The following is a 20,325-nucleotide window of genomic DNA, read 5'->3' on the forward strand; positions in this document are numbered from 1 at the left end:
AGTGAACACCACAACATCAGCCCAGCATCACGTGTCTCACTCATTCACTTTAAGATTTGACATACGAGTAATTTGAGTTACGAGCTCCGTCATGGAACAAATTAAACTCCTAAGTCAAGGCCCCACTGTATGTAACTATGCTTTTCAGAATGTTAGAGCACTGTTTATGACAAAATATAATAAAAATAAAAATAGTAGATGTTGCTATTTCCTTGTGAAAGGAAAAACTTGTTTTATATTATAGAGCAGTGCTTAGATTTTATTTAGCTGAAAACAAGATAGGGAAGGAAAAGGGTATGTTAACTTACCTTCACACTTTTTCTAGTAAGTGATTATATTGGGGAGTTCTGGGGCCTGAATTGTGTATGGAAGTATATTATATTTAAATAAACTGAATAGGCCTATCAAGCACAGGTATTATAATAATTTTTTAAGCTGTTGGGTTTGAGTCCAATAGTTGGGCTCTTGGTTAACATTTCGCCATAATTAAAACATTCCCACCCATCTATGGCTTTTGTGCATGCAGACTTAGCTTAGCTGCTGTTCCATTCCTCCCCCCTGTGCTATGTTGCAATGGCCGGAAGTCTTTGGTATAACTGACCAGTGGGTTGGCCAGGCTCCTAAACAAGCCAGGCACTGACAGCTGCCATTCCTAACGTGTGAGGACAGACTGAAATGGGCAGAGCTGGCTTTAGTATGACTGAAAGTCATTTCTAAGGGGCTCATTAATGTAGTCATTATTGGTATTCATGGCTAAGCTTTATGTGTGAGCCTTTGAAATATTCAGCTATATCCAGTACCATTCCTTATACTATGTGTAAGATACTGGCTCATATGTGCACTGCTTCCCATCTTCAGAAAGATGTACTTCTTCCAGAGTGAGTGGTCTCAGGGAGAGAGTGGACCATTTAGGACCTTTGACAAAAATGACAAGTCACCTGAGATTTAGGTGAAGCAGAATTTACTAGGTAATGGGACCACACTAAGTGATTAGGAGATATTCAAGCAGTTGTAACTTGAAGGGAGGAAGAGTTTGTTTTAGTTCTCCAGTGGGACAGGCCTGGAGATGCTGTCCCCCCATCTCGAATGCCCATTGAAGTCCTGCCTGTAAGCCACTCTCCCAGGAAACTTTCTCTGACCCCTGGTCCTGTGAGTGCCTTCTCCCCTGAATCTCCTGGTTAGTGTATACTGTGCACTAGAAGCATTAGCAATGTGTTATGGATGATGTTCTGTACTGATGTCCTGTGTTTGATAATTTTATCTTACTCCAGGGCTTACATTAATGTTTTTGAATGTTTATTTTACCTTTGTTAGTACTGAATTCTTTCTAACAATTTATGAGTAAGAACTCTCTAGCCCTGTTCTTAATGTGTTCTTGGGTTCTGTGATGTATTAAAAAATATATGTAGATGGATTCTGCTGCAATAAACAATTTCAAGTTACTTTTCCAGCTCAGTTACCCATCCAGTAACTTCTAAGTAAGAATTATTTTTCACATGTATAGTATGTTTTAAAATATGGTCTCAATCAATTACACACATGATCCTGGATGCAGAGTTATGATTTCACATAACAGGCATACCTTGAAGACATTGCGGGGTCAGTTCCAAAGAACTGCAATAAAGTGAGTCATAAACTTTGTGCTGGTGGAGGGTCTTGTCTTCAATTTGTGAAAAATACAACATTTGTGAAGGTCAGTGAAGCAAACACAATAAAACAAGGTCTGCCTGTATCTGAAATTGTGAGTAATCTCACACGTAGATTAAATAAAGATTATGCACTTTTTAAAATCAGTAAAGTCACCAAAACACAAGTTGGGCACAGTCCAGATTTTCACAATTCAGAGTTGGTTATGATATTAACAAAAATGTATTCTTTTCACAGAATTAATGGAGCAAGACCCAAAATGACACCGTACGTCATTTCGCTTTTTACAATTTGACTTAGTCATATAACTTTCTTTTTTAACAGGTTATGGATATTTTTTAGGAGAAATAATTTCCTTATTGAAGTGAATTTTACATTATTTCCTTTTATTAAAAAGAATAAGATAACTCATTTTTTCATTGCACAGGAAAAATGTTTAATGGTTCTTGTATGGTGTTCAGTCACAGTAGTTTATGATTTGGTTTCCTTCTTTGTGTTTTCTAACATTGTTTAAACACCCATTTTGTTTTATGTGTTTTTAATTATTCATTACTTACTGTCTTTATAGAAACAGATATAGAGATATAAGTAAGAATAAATAAAATATTTAAAGTAGTTGAGTCATAATAGATAGCTTAATTTTCAGCAGATGTGATAGTTTATTCTACTGATACCTAAAATAGTTTATAATCAGAAGTTATATATATAATGCTAATTTTGATGCTGATCTATCTTTTTGTTATGAAAATCTCTCCACACAGAGAGAATCTAAGTAACATTTGGGATATGCTTGTATTTTATACATACTATGCATATAAAATTTTGGAATATGCATAAAATCTGAATATTAACAGCTTTTAGGCCCCAACTCTTATAGTAATGGTTCTCAACTCCTCAGACACAGATACCAATAACAAACGTAAAAATGATGCATGTGTATATATGGTTCTCCAAACAATGCATGTTAAAGAGAAGTAAAAGCACAATAATTTATAATGAAGCAATGTTTATTTTAATATGAAAAGTGCTTGTTTACAACTATAGAAAAATGTAATCAAGTACTCAAATGTTTGCATGTATACATAAGAGCACCATGAATGCAACCACTTCAGACGCAAATTTATATAAGAATGTTACATCAGTCAGTAAATGCCATGCAGTTGTGAACAGTCCTTTGTAAAGTTCTGGACAGAGTTAAGTACACTCTCCTCTCCATTTTGCAATAGGTGCATCCTTACAGAAATTATCTGAATGTTAAAACCAGGCAAAAAAAGTTCTTCTACATGTAAAACTTTGTTTCCATGTAAAACTATGTGTGTGTGCATTTCACCTCAATGTGTCTGTGAACATGTTAAAGTCCCATGAGGCATAGGGCAGCTCTTCCTTGTGCAGGACATTGGGCATCCCTGACCCCTCACCCCATCAAATGCCAACACCATTGTTCACCACAACGCACCAGGTTTTAAAAATGTTACTGAGTGGATGCTCTCACCCTCCATTAAAAAAACTTATATATAGTTACCAGTTGAGCTTGAATTCAGCCCTGTAACCGATGGTCTAAGGTAGTGGTCGGCAAACTGCAGCTCGCGAGCCACATGCAGCTCTTTGGCCCCTTGAGTGTGGCCCTTCCACAAAATGCCGACTCCTGCGCATGGGCCATGAAGTTTCAATAGCACTGTATGTGTGCACCCGCACGTGGTATTTTGTGGAAGAGCCACACTCAAGGGGCCAAAGAGCTGTGTGCACGCGCACATGGTATTTTGTGGAAGAGCCACACTCAAGGGGCCAAAGAGCCGCATGTGGCTCGCCAGCTGCAGTTTGCCAACCATTGGTCTAAGGTGAAATTGTGAGCATCTGCATATACTAGTCTGGGAAAATCAGAAGGGAAAAAGCACCTGGATTCAGGAACCATTTCTGTTCAGTATATTTGGTGTAACATAGGCCAGGTGAGATACTAAACCAGTAGAGATGGCCATCCAGTGAAGCATGGGGGTATACAGAGGAATTGTTATTCGATCAACAGTCCAAGTAGTGAAAGAGCTCTGATTCCCTTGAAACCTGCTGTGGGAAGGGAATCGGAGGGAGCTTCAGGAGAAAGCGGTGGTAAAATCAGAGGTGCTCTTGGGTAGGTGATAATAGAATTAAAAATAGTTACCAAAATCATGCTGAGTTTGAACGTTAGGAAATTCTGACTAGCCTAAAGAGAGGTTGATACATTGCTCAATAGGCAGTTTCTTTAGATTACATTTGTGTTTTTTACTTTGTGTTTCTTGTCCTTGATCATCAGTTTTGAAAGATTTCTTTTTCTCTGACTGCTTGCTCAACTAGATCTCCATCAGTACCTGAGCTTAGCCAGTGTCCAGTACAAGGAAAGAGATGTACTAGTAGGAGTCCGGGAGTCTGGCTGGGCATCCTGGAAACCGTGCCCTAAGGCACAGCTACCATCTTTTGTTTTGATTTGTACTGGTTTATAGGGTTTGGGGGTTTACCACAGTCTGATGAATAGAATGAGTGAGAAACTTACTAATTATGAAGGAAGACAGCAAAGGACAGGAAAATAATAAGGCTAACAAATTATTGAGAAACATGATGAAACATCCATTCCATTTCACAGATTTAAACAAATATTGAGAAAGTTACACTCTTTGGGGTAATAAGAGCTAAGTAAGTTTTGGCCTTTGGGAAAAGTTTGTCCTTGAAAAGTCAGAACACTTCTCATCTTAATATTTAACAAGCACTTGATGCATTTGAATTTTTTTAATGAAAATACACTTTGATCTAGAATTCTAAAACTTTGAATACATCAGAATTATTTAAACTCTGGCAGTGTAAAATAGATCAACTTGTTTTACCACCATTATACCTTGCTAATTAATATTTTCTAAGCAATCCAGTGTAAAATTTTATATAGAATCTATATTCTGCCAAGTTTCCTGTCTGCATTTAGAACATTTTATTCTGTACATAAAAAATAGTACTAAGAAGCATGGCTCTCATGAGAATTTATTTGAAAGTTCTTACTGCAAAAATAGGAAAGTTTGAATAACTTTAACTGGATCTAAACAAAAATTTTGCTGTATTTTATGGCTATGTATATAAAAAAAGTATATTACAGACTTTTACAAAGTAAAATAATAGTGAATGGTTAGTAACTCAGTAATCGTATTTCTTTAAATTCTTTATTAGTTAAGGAATTATAGATATTTTTTAAATATAAAATTTTATTTATGCTTTTAGATATTTTAAGTAATTTATATGTAATTGTCTTTTATATAACTATGCTGTATTATCATTCTTTTATAGGGAACAAATGGCGAAAGAAATGTCAGAAATCTTGAGTAGGTTAGTGCAGTACAATTTGGGGGAATACGTGCCATCTCAAAGTCATATTTCTAAATTACTCGTCAATATTTGTACCAGAACCTGTTATATGAATAATGCACTCTTTCTTTCCATGTATATTTTCTGTACAAGAAGTGTCACTTCACTCTCACATAGAAAAAGATAAAAACCGGTGTTCCTGTCCATCGGTGTTTCTCAGTGGTGAAACCACTGGCATTTTGGATTAGACTCTTCCTTGTTGGTAGTACTGCTGTGCCCCCACTGGCCCCCACCAGCTCAGTCTCTTAGGGGACCCTTTCTGTCTTCCTGATGGAATGAGTATTTTGAAACTCCCTCTAGGGGTGGTGCTGCCCCTGGCTGGGAACCACTGTGCCTAGTTGAAGAGGGGAATCCTGCTCCCAAGGATTTTTACACCACAGTACACAGTTTAAAAACCACCGATAAGCCCTAGCCGGTTTGGCTCAGTGGATAGAGCATCGGCCTGTGGATTGAAGGGTCCCTCGTACCGAAGGGTCCTATACAGTTGCAGTCATGAGGTAACCAATAGATGTGTCTCTTACATTGATGTTTCTCTATCTGTGTCTTTCCCCCTCCCTTTCACTCTCTCTAAAAACCAATGGAAAAAATATCCTTGGGTGAGGATTAAAAAAAATAAAAACCACTGATGTAAAAACTGAGCCACCAAAGGCTATAACTTCCCAGCAGGACCTGGTCCATTACCTTTATAAGTGGATACGAATCAGTAACATTTTAACTGTTAATTTTGAGCTTACAAAATTAATTGAAGGTGTCTAATATATTTTTAAAAATCAAAAGTCAATTTCCCTACTACTTTATTGTTTACATGAATGTCTGTTAATCAAGTCTAAACAATAAATTACAGCTTTATTTTACTATTTTAATAACTCCAAAGGTGCATTTTAGTCGTGTATTTCTTAGGATGCTGAGTATGATTTTAAGTAGGTGTCTTTTTGTTTGAGGTAATATGAATTAAAAGTTAGTAATACCAAAATCATATTTTAAGCAATAATAATTTGAATTCAGTGTTATTATTTTTAAAAGTATTAAAACACATCTTATGTATATTGACACCTCATGTATTTTCTGACAATCTATAAATGGTATAGTAAGTAAATTCAGTTATTCTTTCAAAAGAAAATAAAGCAACATTAAAAAACCCATAATAATTTTCAGCTGCTCTTTTAGAAAAGACTCTTAGAAGAACTAAGAAGAAAAGAGAATTTTTTATTGGTTTATTGAATGGTATTTTAGTGCTATAAAAAAGGGAAAAAAGAATACAGAATTTGAATAAATGTTAAAGCATAATTTATTGTTAAGGGTAATAGACCTTGCTGACACACAGCTAGCTCTTTCTGAGCAAAGCAGTTTAGAAGAAAGAGCTACATGGGAAATTGCCAGTCGCACAGCTTATGAAAAATATGGATTCTTCAGTAAACCTAAAACAGATTTTAACCACAAAAAGCAGGAAGGACTAAATGGCCACACATTAGTTTTTATCCAGGCTTTTGTGTGTCGAACAGTTTTTAAGTATGTAGGCTGAAGTATGTTTTGTTTTATTCTCTAAAATGAAAGCATAAATAGGCCTTGTAAGGAGGTACAAGTACCCTATTTCAATGGTAAGCTCACTATTGAAGAAATAATTTCCTTGATTTCAGGAAGAAGGATACATATTCTCCCACATCATTTTCCAGTCAGTCTCATTATCTCTGTCTTGACGGTCAGGATTGTTGTTATCTTTCAAAATGTAACATGTTGAGAAAGTAGCTCCCTTTAGTGTTGTACCTTGATTGTTCCTCTTTGAGAGGACATTTTTGGAGAAGTGGAAGATAAAGGTGAAATTCCTTGTTTGGTACCTGAGCAATATTTTAGTTCTTTAATATTTAGTTCTTTTAATATTTGTGTCATCTTCTTTTCACGTCTTGAAATAGGATGTATTTAAATTCTTCCTTCATTACTTTGTGCTTAAAAGTCCACTTGCGCTTATTCTGAGTGTCTCCTCTGTGGCTAGTGTAAGCTGCTGGAAAGTAATGTTCATTATTACAGAAAACAAGTTGTTCCTATATTTTCTGAATAATTATTTAAAATTATGTATGTGGCTTAAGCCTGGAGTAGCACTACTAGGAAAAAATTGCCTTTGTCCTGTTTTATTTTAAATTTATTATTTTAGTATTTTATACATATTTTTAATTTTTAAAATGTGCTTCCTCTCTTTCTACTCAAATATTCCTGTTACTCTGGGCAATATATAACACCTGTGCCCTTTGAAATCTCTGTTATCAGCTTTATGACCTAAAACCCCTTCCTTTAATTTACATATTTATTACTCACTAAATATTTGGGTGTGGTTTTATCTGGTTATAGAACAGGGGTGGGGAACATCTGGCCTGCTGGCCCTTTAAGGCCCAAGATAACATGTGGTCTGGCCCTGCCAGAGCAACCGCAGGTGGGACTCAAAATTGAATAAATCAAGGAGCTTTTTTCATAGCAACAAAAATTTATATTAAGTGAATTATATTAAGGGAATGATGTTACAAATATCCAGATGGCCCGTAGCAGTAAAAAGGTTCCCCACCCCTGTTGTAGAACTTTTTTCTATGTGTTCTTTAACAGTAAAGTTAAAAGGTCACAGGAGTTTCCAGAACCCAGCAGCTTTTTGAGCCTTTCTTTAATGACTAATGTGGTGGGTTGCATTTTAGACATTTATCTGTAGACCCACTAAACACCCAGATGCCTAGGGAGATCCTGAGCCGGTAGGTGTGATTGGGGCTTGGCCATCTGTAGCTTCCAGTAGTCTACAGGTGATGGTACTGTGTGGCCTAATGGCTCATAAACCAACCCTTAATGTGCTTCTGATGATGTTGTTCATGTATGTTGAGGATTTCTTTTCTAATTTTGAGGAATACATATAAATGTATCTTTTAACTTTAGATAAACCTATGGTACTAGAATTTGGAATCAGAAGTCCTCCTAATATACCTATTATGTGGCACAGTGGAAAATTTTAATTTACCTGGGCATTCTATAGTACACCATTCTTCATTTCATCCATCAAAGATACAAAAATTACATTTTTCTAGTAGTTATTTCCAGTTCTTAAATGTACGCTCACTTTCTTCCTTCTTTAGTTAACATTTTATTCATGTTTCTAGTTTAAATATGTAAAAATATGTAATAATTGCAGAGGTCCTGCTGTACAAGCCACCAAGGCAGCTGCTGGTACCAAGAAACATGATCTTAGTAAATGGAAATATGCAGAACTACGTGATACCATCAATACTTCTTGCGGTAAGTGTATGGAAAGGATGAAAAATGGGAAGGCTCCCTACCTAACAGGTAATAAATACCCAGCTTCAGGTGCTATTTTTAAAATTTGCATATGAATTAGTATAAGCCATCCTCTTTGTTACTATTACCTTGAAATGAAGACCTAATTTACTCACAAAGCTAAAAGGAAGACATACTTAAATTAGTTAAATTCATTTTGCTTATCTCTTGCCTAAATCAGAGAAGAAAAACATAGAGAAATTATGGTCTGGGCTATATTAATGACTGGCCCATCTCATATTATTTATATAATTAAATACTTACCAGAATCTTTTGGTCCATGAATGCAAAGGAAAAGATGGCAGTGCAGTCCTTCCTTTTATTTTTTTAAAATATGTTTTTATTGATTTTAGAGAGAGGAAGGGAGAGGGAGCAAGAGATAGAAATATCAATGATGAGAATGAGTCATCAGTCGGCTGCCTCCTGTACGTCCCCATTGGGGATCAAGTCAGCAGCCCAGGCAATGTGCCCTGACTGGGAATCAAACCATGGCCTCTGGTTCATAGGTTGATGTTCAGCCACTTAGCCACACTGGCCAGGCCAATCTTTCCTTTTTAACACTTTTTTCTTCCAACAGAATAAAATACTATATCCAGAGGTTCCCACATGGTTGAGTTCTTGGTTAAATCATAGTGTTGAATTCATAGTACTATAAATAGGAACTAAAGTGTCATTGTTGTACAGACTTCTCACTATGTTCTTTCCTACCTCACTGATTTTATCTGCATAATTACAAACAAAAAATGTGTTGCATATAAATCTAGCTTGCATTTGAATACAGTGACTTTTTATTCCTTTTCATTCTGTTGTAGTAGCCTGTGACCTTGGACAAGTGACTTAACCTCTGTAATTTAAGTTCTTCATCTATAAAAGACCTATTTAGTCCAAGGTGTTTGTTTTGTTCAGGATTCTTATGTTGAACAAATTATATAAAATAGTAATAATGTATAATAAAATTCTGTAAATATAAAAGATAATATTACCATAAAATACTCATCTTTATCAATAATTAGCTTACTTTTAATTTTTTACTATTACTTTAAAATGAAAACTTTATATTATATACTGTCAGTATATATATGTTTATGCCACAGAATAATTATGCTAGACAACTAAATTAGGATGTTCTTTTTCTCTCTTTCTCTTTCTATGTAATTGGTAGATATTGAGCTCCTGGCAGCTTGCAGAGAAGAATTTCATAGGAGACTAAAAGTGTATCATGCTTGGAAGTCCAAGAACAAGAAGAGAAATACTGAAACAGAGCAACGTGCTCCAAAGTCTGTTACTGATTATGGTAAAAACAAATCTGTACTTTGGAATGTACTATACATAAGACATTTGGGTGAAGTGTCCAATATAAATATTTTCTTATATAGAACTGTGGTCCACTGAACCTAACACAACCACGATGGCTTATCGCTCATAGCATGATTTCTATGAAAAACATTTAAAGTCTTATTTGTTAAGAAGTATTGAATTTACTTCTTAAGATACATTCTAGAGGTAAGAATAATCTTGTCTATATTGAAGAGGTTGTGCAATAATGTTGTAAATATGTATTTCCCCCCATATAAGTGAGAAATAGTACCTTGGTTTGTTCTAGAGTTTTGCCAAGACCAGGATTTGATATTTCTGACTGATTTCCAAAAAATGAATTTTGTTACTTTGTTATGCAAAAGGAAAGTTCTACTCTTGAAACTAGAAAATAGAGCAGGGTAGACATAACCTAGTGAAAGTATGCATTAGCTTTAACAGTAATTGAGAATACCTTTAATATTTGAGTAGTAATTTCACATATTAAATTTAATTTCATAAAAGCAATAATTGGAATTTCGTTAGTTAACTTGCTACCTTTAAACTGACACAATTTATTAGCCTAATTTTGGTTAAAGACACGCTGACAGCATATGTAATGCGTTTTTTATTTTGTAAAGGGGTACATTCCCAGCACTTGATAGTATAGTTTGCAATGCATGACCCAACTTAGGGAATGAACTCTTAGTTATATTTTGCCTCCTTCACCTTCCTAGCAAATAAAAGGAATGTTTGATTAAAGCAGGGGTCCTCAAACTACGGCCCGTGGGCCACATGCAAATACAAATACTGTATTTGTTCCCGTTTTGTTTTTTTACTTCAAAATAAGATATGTGCAGTGTGCATAGGAATTTGTTCATAATTTTTTTTTAAACTATAGTCCGGCCCTCCAATGGTCTGAGGGACAGTGAACTGGCCCCCTGTTTAAAAAGTTTGAGGACCCCTGGATTAAAGCAGCGGTTCTCAACCTGCGGGTCGCGACCCCTTTGGGGGTCGAACGACCCTTCACAGGGGTCGCCTAAGACCATTGGAAAACACATATATAATTACATATTGTTTTTGTGATTAATCACTATGCTTTAATTATGTTCAATTTGTAAAAATGAAATTGGGGGTCACCACAACATGAGGAACTGTATTAAAGGGTCGCGGCATTAGGAAGGTTGAGAACCACTGGATTAAAGTCATTGAAGGGATGGACTTTTAATGTTTCCAAGTTGTTGCAAAAATAGATAGAGGAAAATGTACTATTAAGAGAGATGTTAGTGCTGATGATGCTCAAGGGGTGCCATCAGTCAGGACATGACACTCTGGATGGGCAGTGAGAGGTCACCCGGAACTAGGAAACAGCAAGCGGAACACCCTCTCAACATTGACCTTCTCGTGACACCATTGCGTTCTCCAGGTTCAAACTTTGTCTCTGGGAAATGAGGAGGAGCGGGTGATTCCATTGCCTGTTCACTGTCTGCACCCATTTCCAACCACAGTTACATTTGTTTTGTAAAAATCTCAATGGGTTATTCTTTTTAGCTCTAATTTTCTAATCATGATCTTTGGCTGATAGTCTTTGATTATGTTTTATTTGAAAATTTATTCATCTGAATGATTACACTTCTTTAAAAAAGAGGAATTAATGTTGCATTCACATTTTGAATGCATATACAAATGCTCCTTATATTTGCAAACCAAATTTTGATAGTTTCTTCACCCAACTTCACCCCAAAAGGAGCAAATAATCCATGGCTTACCTTGCTGGTGCTTATACTATTTTCATTCGTAATGTATAGACACCATTTTGGAAGAACAAAAGAGTAGATTCAAAGTGCCATCCAGGTACAAATTTAGGAAGTTTATGTGAACACATTCTATATGTAGCCTTCAAAGAATTTGATTATGGGCTCCTTTCAGGATGAAAGGTAACTTCTGCTCTGCAAAGCACTTTCTTATTTTTCTGTCTTGTTTTCTCATGTAAAACTCACACAGGAGCTACGGGTAAAAGGAAAGGTGAAGGACACCAAGACACGTAACAAGCTCAGTTGAGAAAATTCTATACTTAGGTGGTTTACTAACGGGGCAGCTGATCGGCCTTTAAGAAGAACTGCTCTGTAATTCAATACTTGGAAGGATTTTAATTCATTAATGTGAGAAAATAAAATTATAACAGCTGTGATGAACAAAAATATAATGAGGTTATTGCCTGTAAGAGTAACGCATGGACAAATCACGGTGATTTCTGGAGTTAGGAGTTCGGATCCTCAGGCTCTCATCACGTTTACTACAGACATATTTTCAGAAATAACTTTGGTGCCGTGGAAAATCACCCAGTAAAAGTTTATAATATTTAGTTGCTTCAAACAAAGACTTTGGAGAGTAGTTTTATTTCATAGCTCCTAAAATAAAAATGGCATGTGTTTAAGATTTAAACAATTTGAAGAAATTAAAACATCCTGGGTACATGTGAACATGGCAGGACTTTTTCTCTACTGCATATAACTTTTGGATGAATTTAGAATTTATCCTCTTTTTTTCCTACAAAAATGCTTGTAATGCCTTAAAGTTACTATAATGTCCATTATTAAGTGATTGTGTTGGATTTTTGTTTGACTATTACTGTGTCCCAAAATCACAAATGGAATGCAGTTTTTAAATTTCGGTCCTCTTTATATGTCCATCAGGCAGAATTTTCTAAAACATAATCAAAATAGTTAAAAAAAAGAAAGAAAAAAAAGCAGTATCTACTTGTAGGTATTTGTCTATGGACAGGATGTTTACTTGTCAGTCACCACCTCAATTGATGGAAAGGCTTTACTATAAATTAGAAGAATGCTCACTTAACAGTTTTGGCACTTTTATCTTTTCTTCAACATAAAATATTTGTTCACAGATTTTGCACCATTTTTGAACAATTCATTAAAAAAAGAAAAAAAAGCAGTATCTACTTGTAGGTATTTGTCTATGGACAGGATGTTTACTTGTCAGTCACCACCTCAATTGATGGAAAGGCTTTACTATAAATTAGAAGAATGCTCACTTAACAGTTTTGGCACTTTTATCTTTTCTTCAACATAAAATATTTGTTCACAGATTTTGCACCATTTTTGAACAATTCACGTAAGTCAATGGGTGGTAACTCATGAGCTAACTGGAAGATGGGTTAAAAATACTTTATAAAGTACTAACTACTATTAAACATTGTTTTGCTACAATTTTTAAGTGGAACTATAGTACATTAATGTTGGTTTATCTGGACTAGATATATAATTTGAGATGATACTTTCATTTGGGTCACTCCAAAAAATAATAACAAAATTTAAACTGTTTTATAAAATTACTTCATTTTAAGAAATAACTAGAATTTTAAACTGTGAATATATACAATCCTTATTGTAGCAAAACTCTATCTTACTAAGCAGCTGATCTTTTAGAATAAAGACTAACTTTAGGTGCCGGTTTCAAACACTGTGGTGGGATAAGCATGTGTGTTCGAAAAGATTGGAGTTTGTATGATAATACAAATGCAGATTTAAAAGGACACCACTTCATAGGAAGAAGAGATTATTCTGTTATGTTTGTAGATTCCTATGATGCACTATTTAAATATAATTTAAAAGATTTGAGTCATCTTACAGTAGGTTCTCGAATAACTTTGTTTTATTCACTGTCCTTCTGTCATTACATTGAAGAACTGCCATAGGAACTTACCTCTTGTTGATATCAATCAGCCTATGGTAAAGTTAGTTACATTATCTGTTATTTCACTTAAAGTCACTGAACCTATTGAAGACATTAAATGAGGACTTACTGTAATGCCATATTTATTTCCCAGCTGGTTAGGCTTGATTTTTGAAAGTGCTTTTAGTAATTTGTAGGGCTATATTTGAAACTTATTTCACGCTTTTGAAGATAACATTATTGGATGTTTAGAAGATGAATTTCCATCTTTTAACGTCTGTATCTTTGTACTTTCCCAGATGGATATTGTCTCCCCAATACAATTTCACTTCTCGCATTAGTAGAAAAAGCCATCAAAGAATTTATGTTGGGTTTCTTAATTTTATCAAGTATATTAAGTTATAGGAGACTGTTACTTTAAAGAAAAAAGTAGGTTAATTTAGCGGGTGGTGATCAGTATCATATTAAGTTTTCTATCAACTAGACATTGAATTCTAATTCACTGCTTAAGATGAAGGATTTTTTTAAACCCTTTTAAAATATGTTAGTTTTGAGTTAATGTATTTTCTTCAAAGTAGGTAGTTTTTAAAACTTAAAATGGAAGCACTGAACTGTAAGTAGTTTTGGTGGAACAGGAACAAAAGAATAAATCAGCTTCTCTCTGTTAACTGCTAAAGGTGATGCGGCTTTTTAAAGTCACTAACAAAACTGGGCCTCGGTTTCATTCTTTCCCAGGCATTAGAGCTTTGCTAACTGCTGCTTGCTTTCTCTGGTTTGCACAGAAATAAATTCAGTCGCTAGAAAGCTTTGGCTGTTGGTGTAAAAAGTAGAATAAGAGTATTTTCATCCTTTTGGTATTTGGAGATTCTTACAAAAGCCATATGGCTGTTCTTGACTTATACATATTATATAATTTCTCACTGACATACTTAGTTTTTCAGTGAGATTCTTAATTGAGCTGCAGTAAATGGTTGGTCCGCTTTTAAAGTTGTAAGTATAAAGCATATTAAACAGACTTTACCCAAATTATGTTGCTGAAAATGTCAAGTCATTGCCCCAGAGAAATGTTTATATATGTAGATAAAATAAAAACCCAATTGTCTAGTAATGGAAATTGAGCAAGGGGAAAAAAGTTTATTAATAGGAGGGTAATGCCCAGCACTATCAGAAAAGCAAAGAGTTTTTTTTCTATTGGCAAAGGGGACCAAATATTATATACTTTTCACTTATTTTAGTGGATCTTACTCCAAGAGGAATCTGTTTTCAGAGTAAGTAAATATCTGAGGGAAAGTTCATGTTTACTATTACAGTTTTTTTGTCTTTGCTGTTGTCATGAAGTCATTTAAATAGTATTAGTGAAATATATGTATTATTTTGGCCATTTTAAATCTCAAGATTGGCTAAAGAGGAAACTTTTGTCTTCCATCTTTTTGAGGAACTTGTGATTAATTGACAAATATCATCTATAATCCTTCAGATTTGTATAATTACTATTTGTTTTACCATAAATAGTCCTGTAAAAGTTACTCTTCTGCCTTCATTTGAACTCTTTGGAGGAAAAATATAAATCTAGTAAATAATACTAGTTTGCGTTCCTGCCATGTGAATTTATTTTAGGTTACAGATTATTTTAGGTTATTATGGCTGCTGCTGTTGGGGTGTATGCAGGTGTGTGTGTGTGTGTGTGTGTGTGTGTGTGTGTGTGTGTGTGTATTTGCAATGTAAAGGAACTTCTTTAGGGAAAGAAAATTCTGAAGAAATTACACTGTGAATTGTATTCAATTATAGGCAGTTATTATTTACATTTTGTTTTAAATTTACTAATAGGAACCCCTCTTCTTCCTTTTAAAAAATTGCGTGGTGCATTTTAGGATTCAAGGCTGTTTTGTTATCCCTTGGGCTGCTGGTTTAACTTTCCTTGTTCTATGTAATAGCTCAGCAGAACCCAGCCGCTCAGCTTCCTGCCAGGCAGCAGGAGATCGAAATGAACAGACAGCAACGCTTCTTCCGCATCCCATTCATCCGCCCTGCTGACCAGTACAAAGACCCGCAGAACAAGAAGAAAGGCTGGTGGTATGCCCATTTTGATGGACCTTGGATTGCCCGGCAAATGGAACTCCATCCTGACAAGCCACCCATCCTTCTTGTGGCTGGTGTGTATGACTCACAGGAAAAAAATTTATAAAGGAGGAAAGGATTATAAACTCTGAAGGAAACAATCTAATATACAATGTAATAATTCACTAAAAGTTCAGGATTGAGGGACGGAGTTTTGCAGTTAAATCATGTTTTCAGTTAGTTTGAGGTTTAATTTATTTATAATGTGAACTTGCTTGGATTATGTCCTTGTAGAGCACATAGAAACTTGTCTATGTCCTAAGAACCTTTCCTTGGTATTAATTATATCAGTTGATCTGTAGCAGTTTAAGGAAATGTAGCATTTTTATTAGCCCTCATAATTTGTTTGATCAGTTGTAGTGATGGTACATTTTGAGAGGGTCTTTGGTGGAGGACAAACTTTTTCTCTGGTGAGTTTATTAAGCAGATTTCAATCCTGGGGGAAGAAAATCAAGTTTTGAAAGTTCTCAAATCTATGAGAATTGATAGATATACTTCAGGAATAAGGGTTGTAGCAGCAGTTCTGAAAGAGACATGGTAATTCTCTGCTGTCTCATTTGTGCAGGTAAGGATGACATGGAGATGTGTGAGCTGAACCTTGAAGAGACAGGCCTGACTCGAAAGCGTGGTGCTGAGATTTTGCCAAGACAGTTTGAAGAAATCTGGGAACGCTGTGGAGGCATCCAGTACCTTCAGAATGCAATTGAGAGCAGACAGGCGAGGCCCACGTATGCCACGGCCATGCTGCAGAATCTGTTAAAGTAGATGTTACACTCCGAGCTGGCAGCAGGGGGCCCCTGCCGCGGTACTAGGTAGGGTGTGTGCCCCAGAGATTTAACCATTCCACGATCATGTTAGAATTACTTCTACAAAGTGAACAGCTTTTATTAATCATGGCTTTTTGTTAATTTAAGGTTAATTATGGTAGTGACTTTGGGACCTAAAAATTATTTTCCTATATCCAGCTGTAACTGTTAAACCTCTTGTTATTCTCATACTTGTTACACTTGGACAGATTCTGATATGTCTCATTCTGTGCAGACTACCTTAAGTCCATCATAATTGTTCTCTAGGAAAAGAAATTTGAAAAATAATTCAAAAGACTCGATTTCTAAGGATGGCACAGTACAATATAACTGGAATAATGAAACAGCTTAAATTTTCTTACAAAGATTAAGGCATTTAATATTTTGATTGGAAAAGCTTTCTACTTTCTTTACTCGCTTTTGCAGAAATTCATGGAAATTTCCATCAAAGGTGGAAATTTTTATTCCCCACCCCCCCCTCTTTTGCAGTGTGTCTTAGTTTGAGTAAAGCCATTCGCCTGAAGTTCTAGCATTCTAGAATGAGCCTTATGTGATTGATGTACTTGATGATAAAGAAGGTACTATAGTATTCTGCACGGATTTGTTTTTCTTTTCTATTTTATTGTGTTGTTATAAGAATATTTTTCTTATATTCCATGGGCAAATAAAGGAAATTCAGATCATGTAAGTGCTTAAAAGTTTTGGGATAATTTTTCTTTCATTTAGAAAAGGAAATAGGTTTTAGGTGGCACTGTGGCTTAACTCTACTGAACTCAGATATTCCTCCAACTTCATCTCAATTGTGATTTTTATATCAAAATCTTGTCCAAGTTGTTTCATATGATTTAGGCTAGTGTTCTGCTTCAAAACATCCTTGTTTTAAAAAAGTTCGTAGTGTCTTTTGGCCTTTGAGATTTTGGTAATTGTAGAGCTGTTTTATAAGCTTTGTAATTCAAAAGCCCTTGAACTGGGTAATTGCTTGTTTCATGTAACTGATAATTTAAGAAGTTTTCCCTGTGTGCTGTTAGTTTTGATCAAATGTCAGCAGTTTCTAGCCTAATATTTATGACTTTCATGTTAGGAATTTGGAGGCAAAAATACATCAAGGAATTATGTTGACATAAACCTAAAGAGTCTTGTTTGTATTTTAGAATAAAATTAGAAAATAAAATACTCTCTGCACTCCTTTTTTCTGATTTCAAATGACACTAACTTTTGAACTGAGTTTTCAGTGATTTTTTCCCCCTAGAAAGTACCTCAGCTAGGAAAATATTTCCCAGCTGATTAGATTAGTTTTCAGACAGTTTTTAGAATTGCCTCTCTCTTCAGATCTTTGTACAGAAATATTTACTTATTACAATACTGTGCAAATGATTGTCTTCTGTTAAAGAAATTAAATGGCCCTGCCTATGCTACCGAGAATGTGAAAATGATTATCTTCTGAAGGAAGTGTTACTCCATAGACTAACCCACCCCTGTGTCATTTTGTCCCTGCGATTGGTGACAGAAGGCCTGGTTACTGACAATAAATGACCTGTTCCCTCTCCTGAAGGATGTGTTACTCCATAGACTAACCCACCCCTGTGTCATTTGGTCCCTGCGATTGGTGACAGAAAGGCCTGGTTACTGACAATAAATGACCTGTTCCCTCTCTTCTCATCACTCGCCTTTAATTGATGTTTTTATTTGTATACGATAGTGAATGGTAAGCTTTGTTTCTTAACTAGGAACAAGTAAAGTCCTTGAAGAAAATGTAGTCACCAAATATATTTTTAAGGACTTGTCTTCAGAAACAGTTTATGTATCTCCCAGACTCATATAGCCACCAGATGGAAGACTAATCAACCGTATAATTATTATAATGAGAGGACTTAACATTTTGAAGAATTTGTAAGAAATACATCACAGCAAAGCACTGTTACAAGTCTTTTACTTTAATAGCTAGTGAAATTATAGTCTTAAGCCATTTTGTTGCTAATTATGTCACACAGCTGTCCTAGAACTTACCTAATTAAAGTAGTCTCCTGAGGTAGCTGTGGTTACCAGGAGAACTGCCCTAATTCAGACAGACTCACAGTAACCTACATACGGACATGCACATGCTCACAGAAGCCCCTCTGCGGGGGAACTTAGGGCCTCGCCAGCCTTTCAGGGAAAGAGCAGAAATTGTGTTCTAAACAATGTTGATGCAACTGCTTTACGGTGTTCACAATCAGAGCCACAGGCGCTAGGTGGAAACTGTAGGAATACTCACAGAAGCCCCTCTGCAGGGGAACTTAGGGCCTCGCCAGCCTTTTAGGGAAAGAGCAGAAATTGTGTTCTAAATGATGATGCAACTGCTTTACGGTGTTCATAATCAGAGCCACAGGCGCTAGGTGGAAACTGTAGGAATCAAATGCCAATTCATATTTTAATCAGTCATTTTAATTGAGATGTAAAACTATAAATTTAAGCCAGCACACTATATTCACCCATTGTCCGCCATAAGCGTCTGTAGACACAGCGGTGGATCTTCCCCACATGCCACGTGCGTCTATAAAAAAAAAATGTTTTCCCTAAGTAGCAGCCCTGGCCAACTTTAAAATCATTTTTTCATGAGAATTTTCAGCTGAAAATATTCAAGAACACCTGAATTGTGAGTAATACATTTATTTTTATAATATTCATTGCAAATTGATTTTTAAAATTAAATTCAAAATATCGTGGTGTGAAGGGATGGTTTCCGTTTTGGACGCGTAGCAGTTAACTGGTTATGAACTAATCTTTTTTTAATGCTTATCTCACTCAATACCAGTTCCTTCCTTAGTGAATGCTCTGCAAAGGTAGACAAGCATAAAATACTTAAAACGAGAACACAAAATATTTTCACATCAATTCAGTTATAATGTAATTCCTAATTCCACTACCACATTTGACATATGTCCCTAATACACATAAAAGAAAGAGTGAGTTTAGTTGTAAAGTTGAGTAGGTGGCACCTCCTCGAACAGTTATGTGAAAAAGAAAGACTGCATCTAGGAGCACAAGCCCACACATAAGACGTTCAACTGTGACTTGGATTCCGCTCTCTACAATGATGTCTCATAGATGACTCTTTCCAGTAGCATTGTGAACCCTTTTGTTCTGCCAGCAACCAAGAAGTTACCACCTGAAGTGGAAAATAGGTGATATTTGCAGAAGCGTAGCTAGAGAATAGAAACTCCCAGGCAAGGATAATAATGAGGACTTATTATTTATAGAGCCTCATTAATCGAATTAAAAAAGATATTTTCACTCACAGGTTATTAACTACGGTCCTCAAGGGATCCAAATGTGCAGATCTTTGGTTTTGTTACCTGAAGTACTTATATCAGTAGAACAAATATTTATTGAACGGATCAGTCAATCAATACAATGTTAGAGGTAGATCTACTTCCTTTCATAGAGGAGGTAACAGAGATCCTGAGAGGTCAAGTCATTTAGTTCTAGACTGAGAGAGAGAGAGAGAGAGAGAGAGAGAGAAAGAGAAAGAGAAAGAAAGAAATGCCTTTGCTCCAATCAGGTGGAGAAAAAAGGAATCAAAATGAGCAAACACTTTGCGTGGCCCCCTGAGGGTTTACAAAGGGCTGCCCCCCTGTCCCTCCGCATCTTCAGAGGTGACAGGTTTTCTCTTTCACGACCAGCAATAAGAAGTATTGATGGTTTTTATTCATCACAGAAGATAAACAAAGGAGAAGAGAGCAGAGGATATCTACAAAGGAGAATAAGGACAAGTTGGGACAGCAGTTGTAACAAAAAGGAAAGAGAAGAGCAGTGGTGGAGGAGAAAGAAAAGGGTGTGCCTCTGAAGACTACTACCCCCGGGTTGAAAAACACTGATACATTTTGGGTGACAAAGCACTTCTAGATCTTTGCTAAACTTCAGTATGTAAGAGCAGAAGCTATGGTTATTAAACTTGGACCAGGATAGAGCTGGTATATATGCCCTTAGCATGTAGAAGTGGCACCGCCACCCTGGAGAAGGCCAGCGACGAGCAGACATTCTGTGGGTAAGCCTCCAGGAGGAGTCAAATGGAGAGAAAATGGAGAGACCCTCACAGGTA

The 20,325-nt window shown here is 35.8% G+C and overlaps 1 protein-coding gene across 10 annotated transcripts in view; it reads left to right on the forward strand.

Annotated features, from left to right (window-relative positions):
• MYO6 (myosin VI) overlaps positions 1 to 17,418 on the forward strand; it is a 140,580-nt gene extending 123,162 nt beyond the window's left edge. For 2 of the 10 annotated variants that reach the window (XM_014535799.1, XM_005861448.2), the window contains 7 exons: positions 1,885 to 1,914; positions 4,951 to 4,989; positions 8,192 to 8,295; positions 9,497 to 9,628; positions 12,733 to 12,759; positions 15,255 to 15,473; positions 16,004 to 17,418. In XM_014535799.1, coding sequence (XP_014391285.1) covers positions 1,885 to 1,914; positions 4,951 to 4,989; positions 8,192 to 8,295; positions 9,497 to 9,628; positions 12,733 to 12,759; positions 15,255 to 15,473; positions 16,004 to 16,203 — 751 coding nt within the window. In that variant the 3' untranslated portion in view covers positions 16,204 to 17,418. Of the gene's footprint in view, positions 1 to 1,439; positions 1,479 to 1,884; positions 1,915 to 4,950; positions 4,990 to 8,191; positions 8,296 to 9,496; positions 9,629 to 12,732; positions 12,760 to 15,254; positions 15,474 to 16,003 lie in introns of all 10 variants that reach the window. The other 8 variants (XM_014535804.1, XM_005861453.2, XM_014535798.1 and 5 more) reach the window with 7 other exon arrangements.
• Positions 17,419 to 20,325: the final 2,907 nt, after the last annotated feature.

Source organism: Myotis brandtii, unplaced genomic scaffold, assembly GCF_000412655.1.
Source record: "Myotis brandtii unplaced genomic scaffold, ASM41265v1 scaffold151, whole genome shotgun sequence".
Taxonomy (NCBI): Eukaryota; Metazoa; Chordata; class Mammalia; order Chiroptera; family Vespertilionidae; genus Myotis; species Myotis brandtii.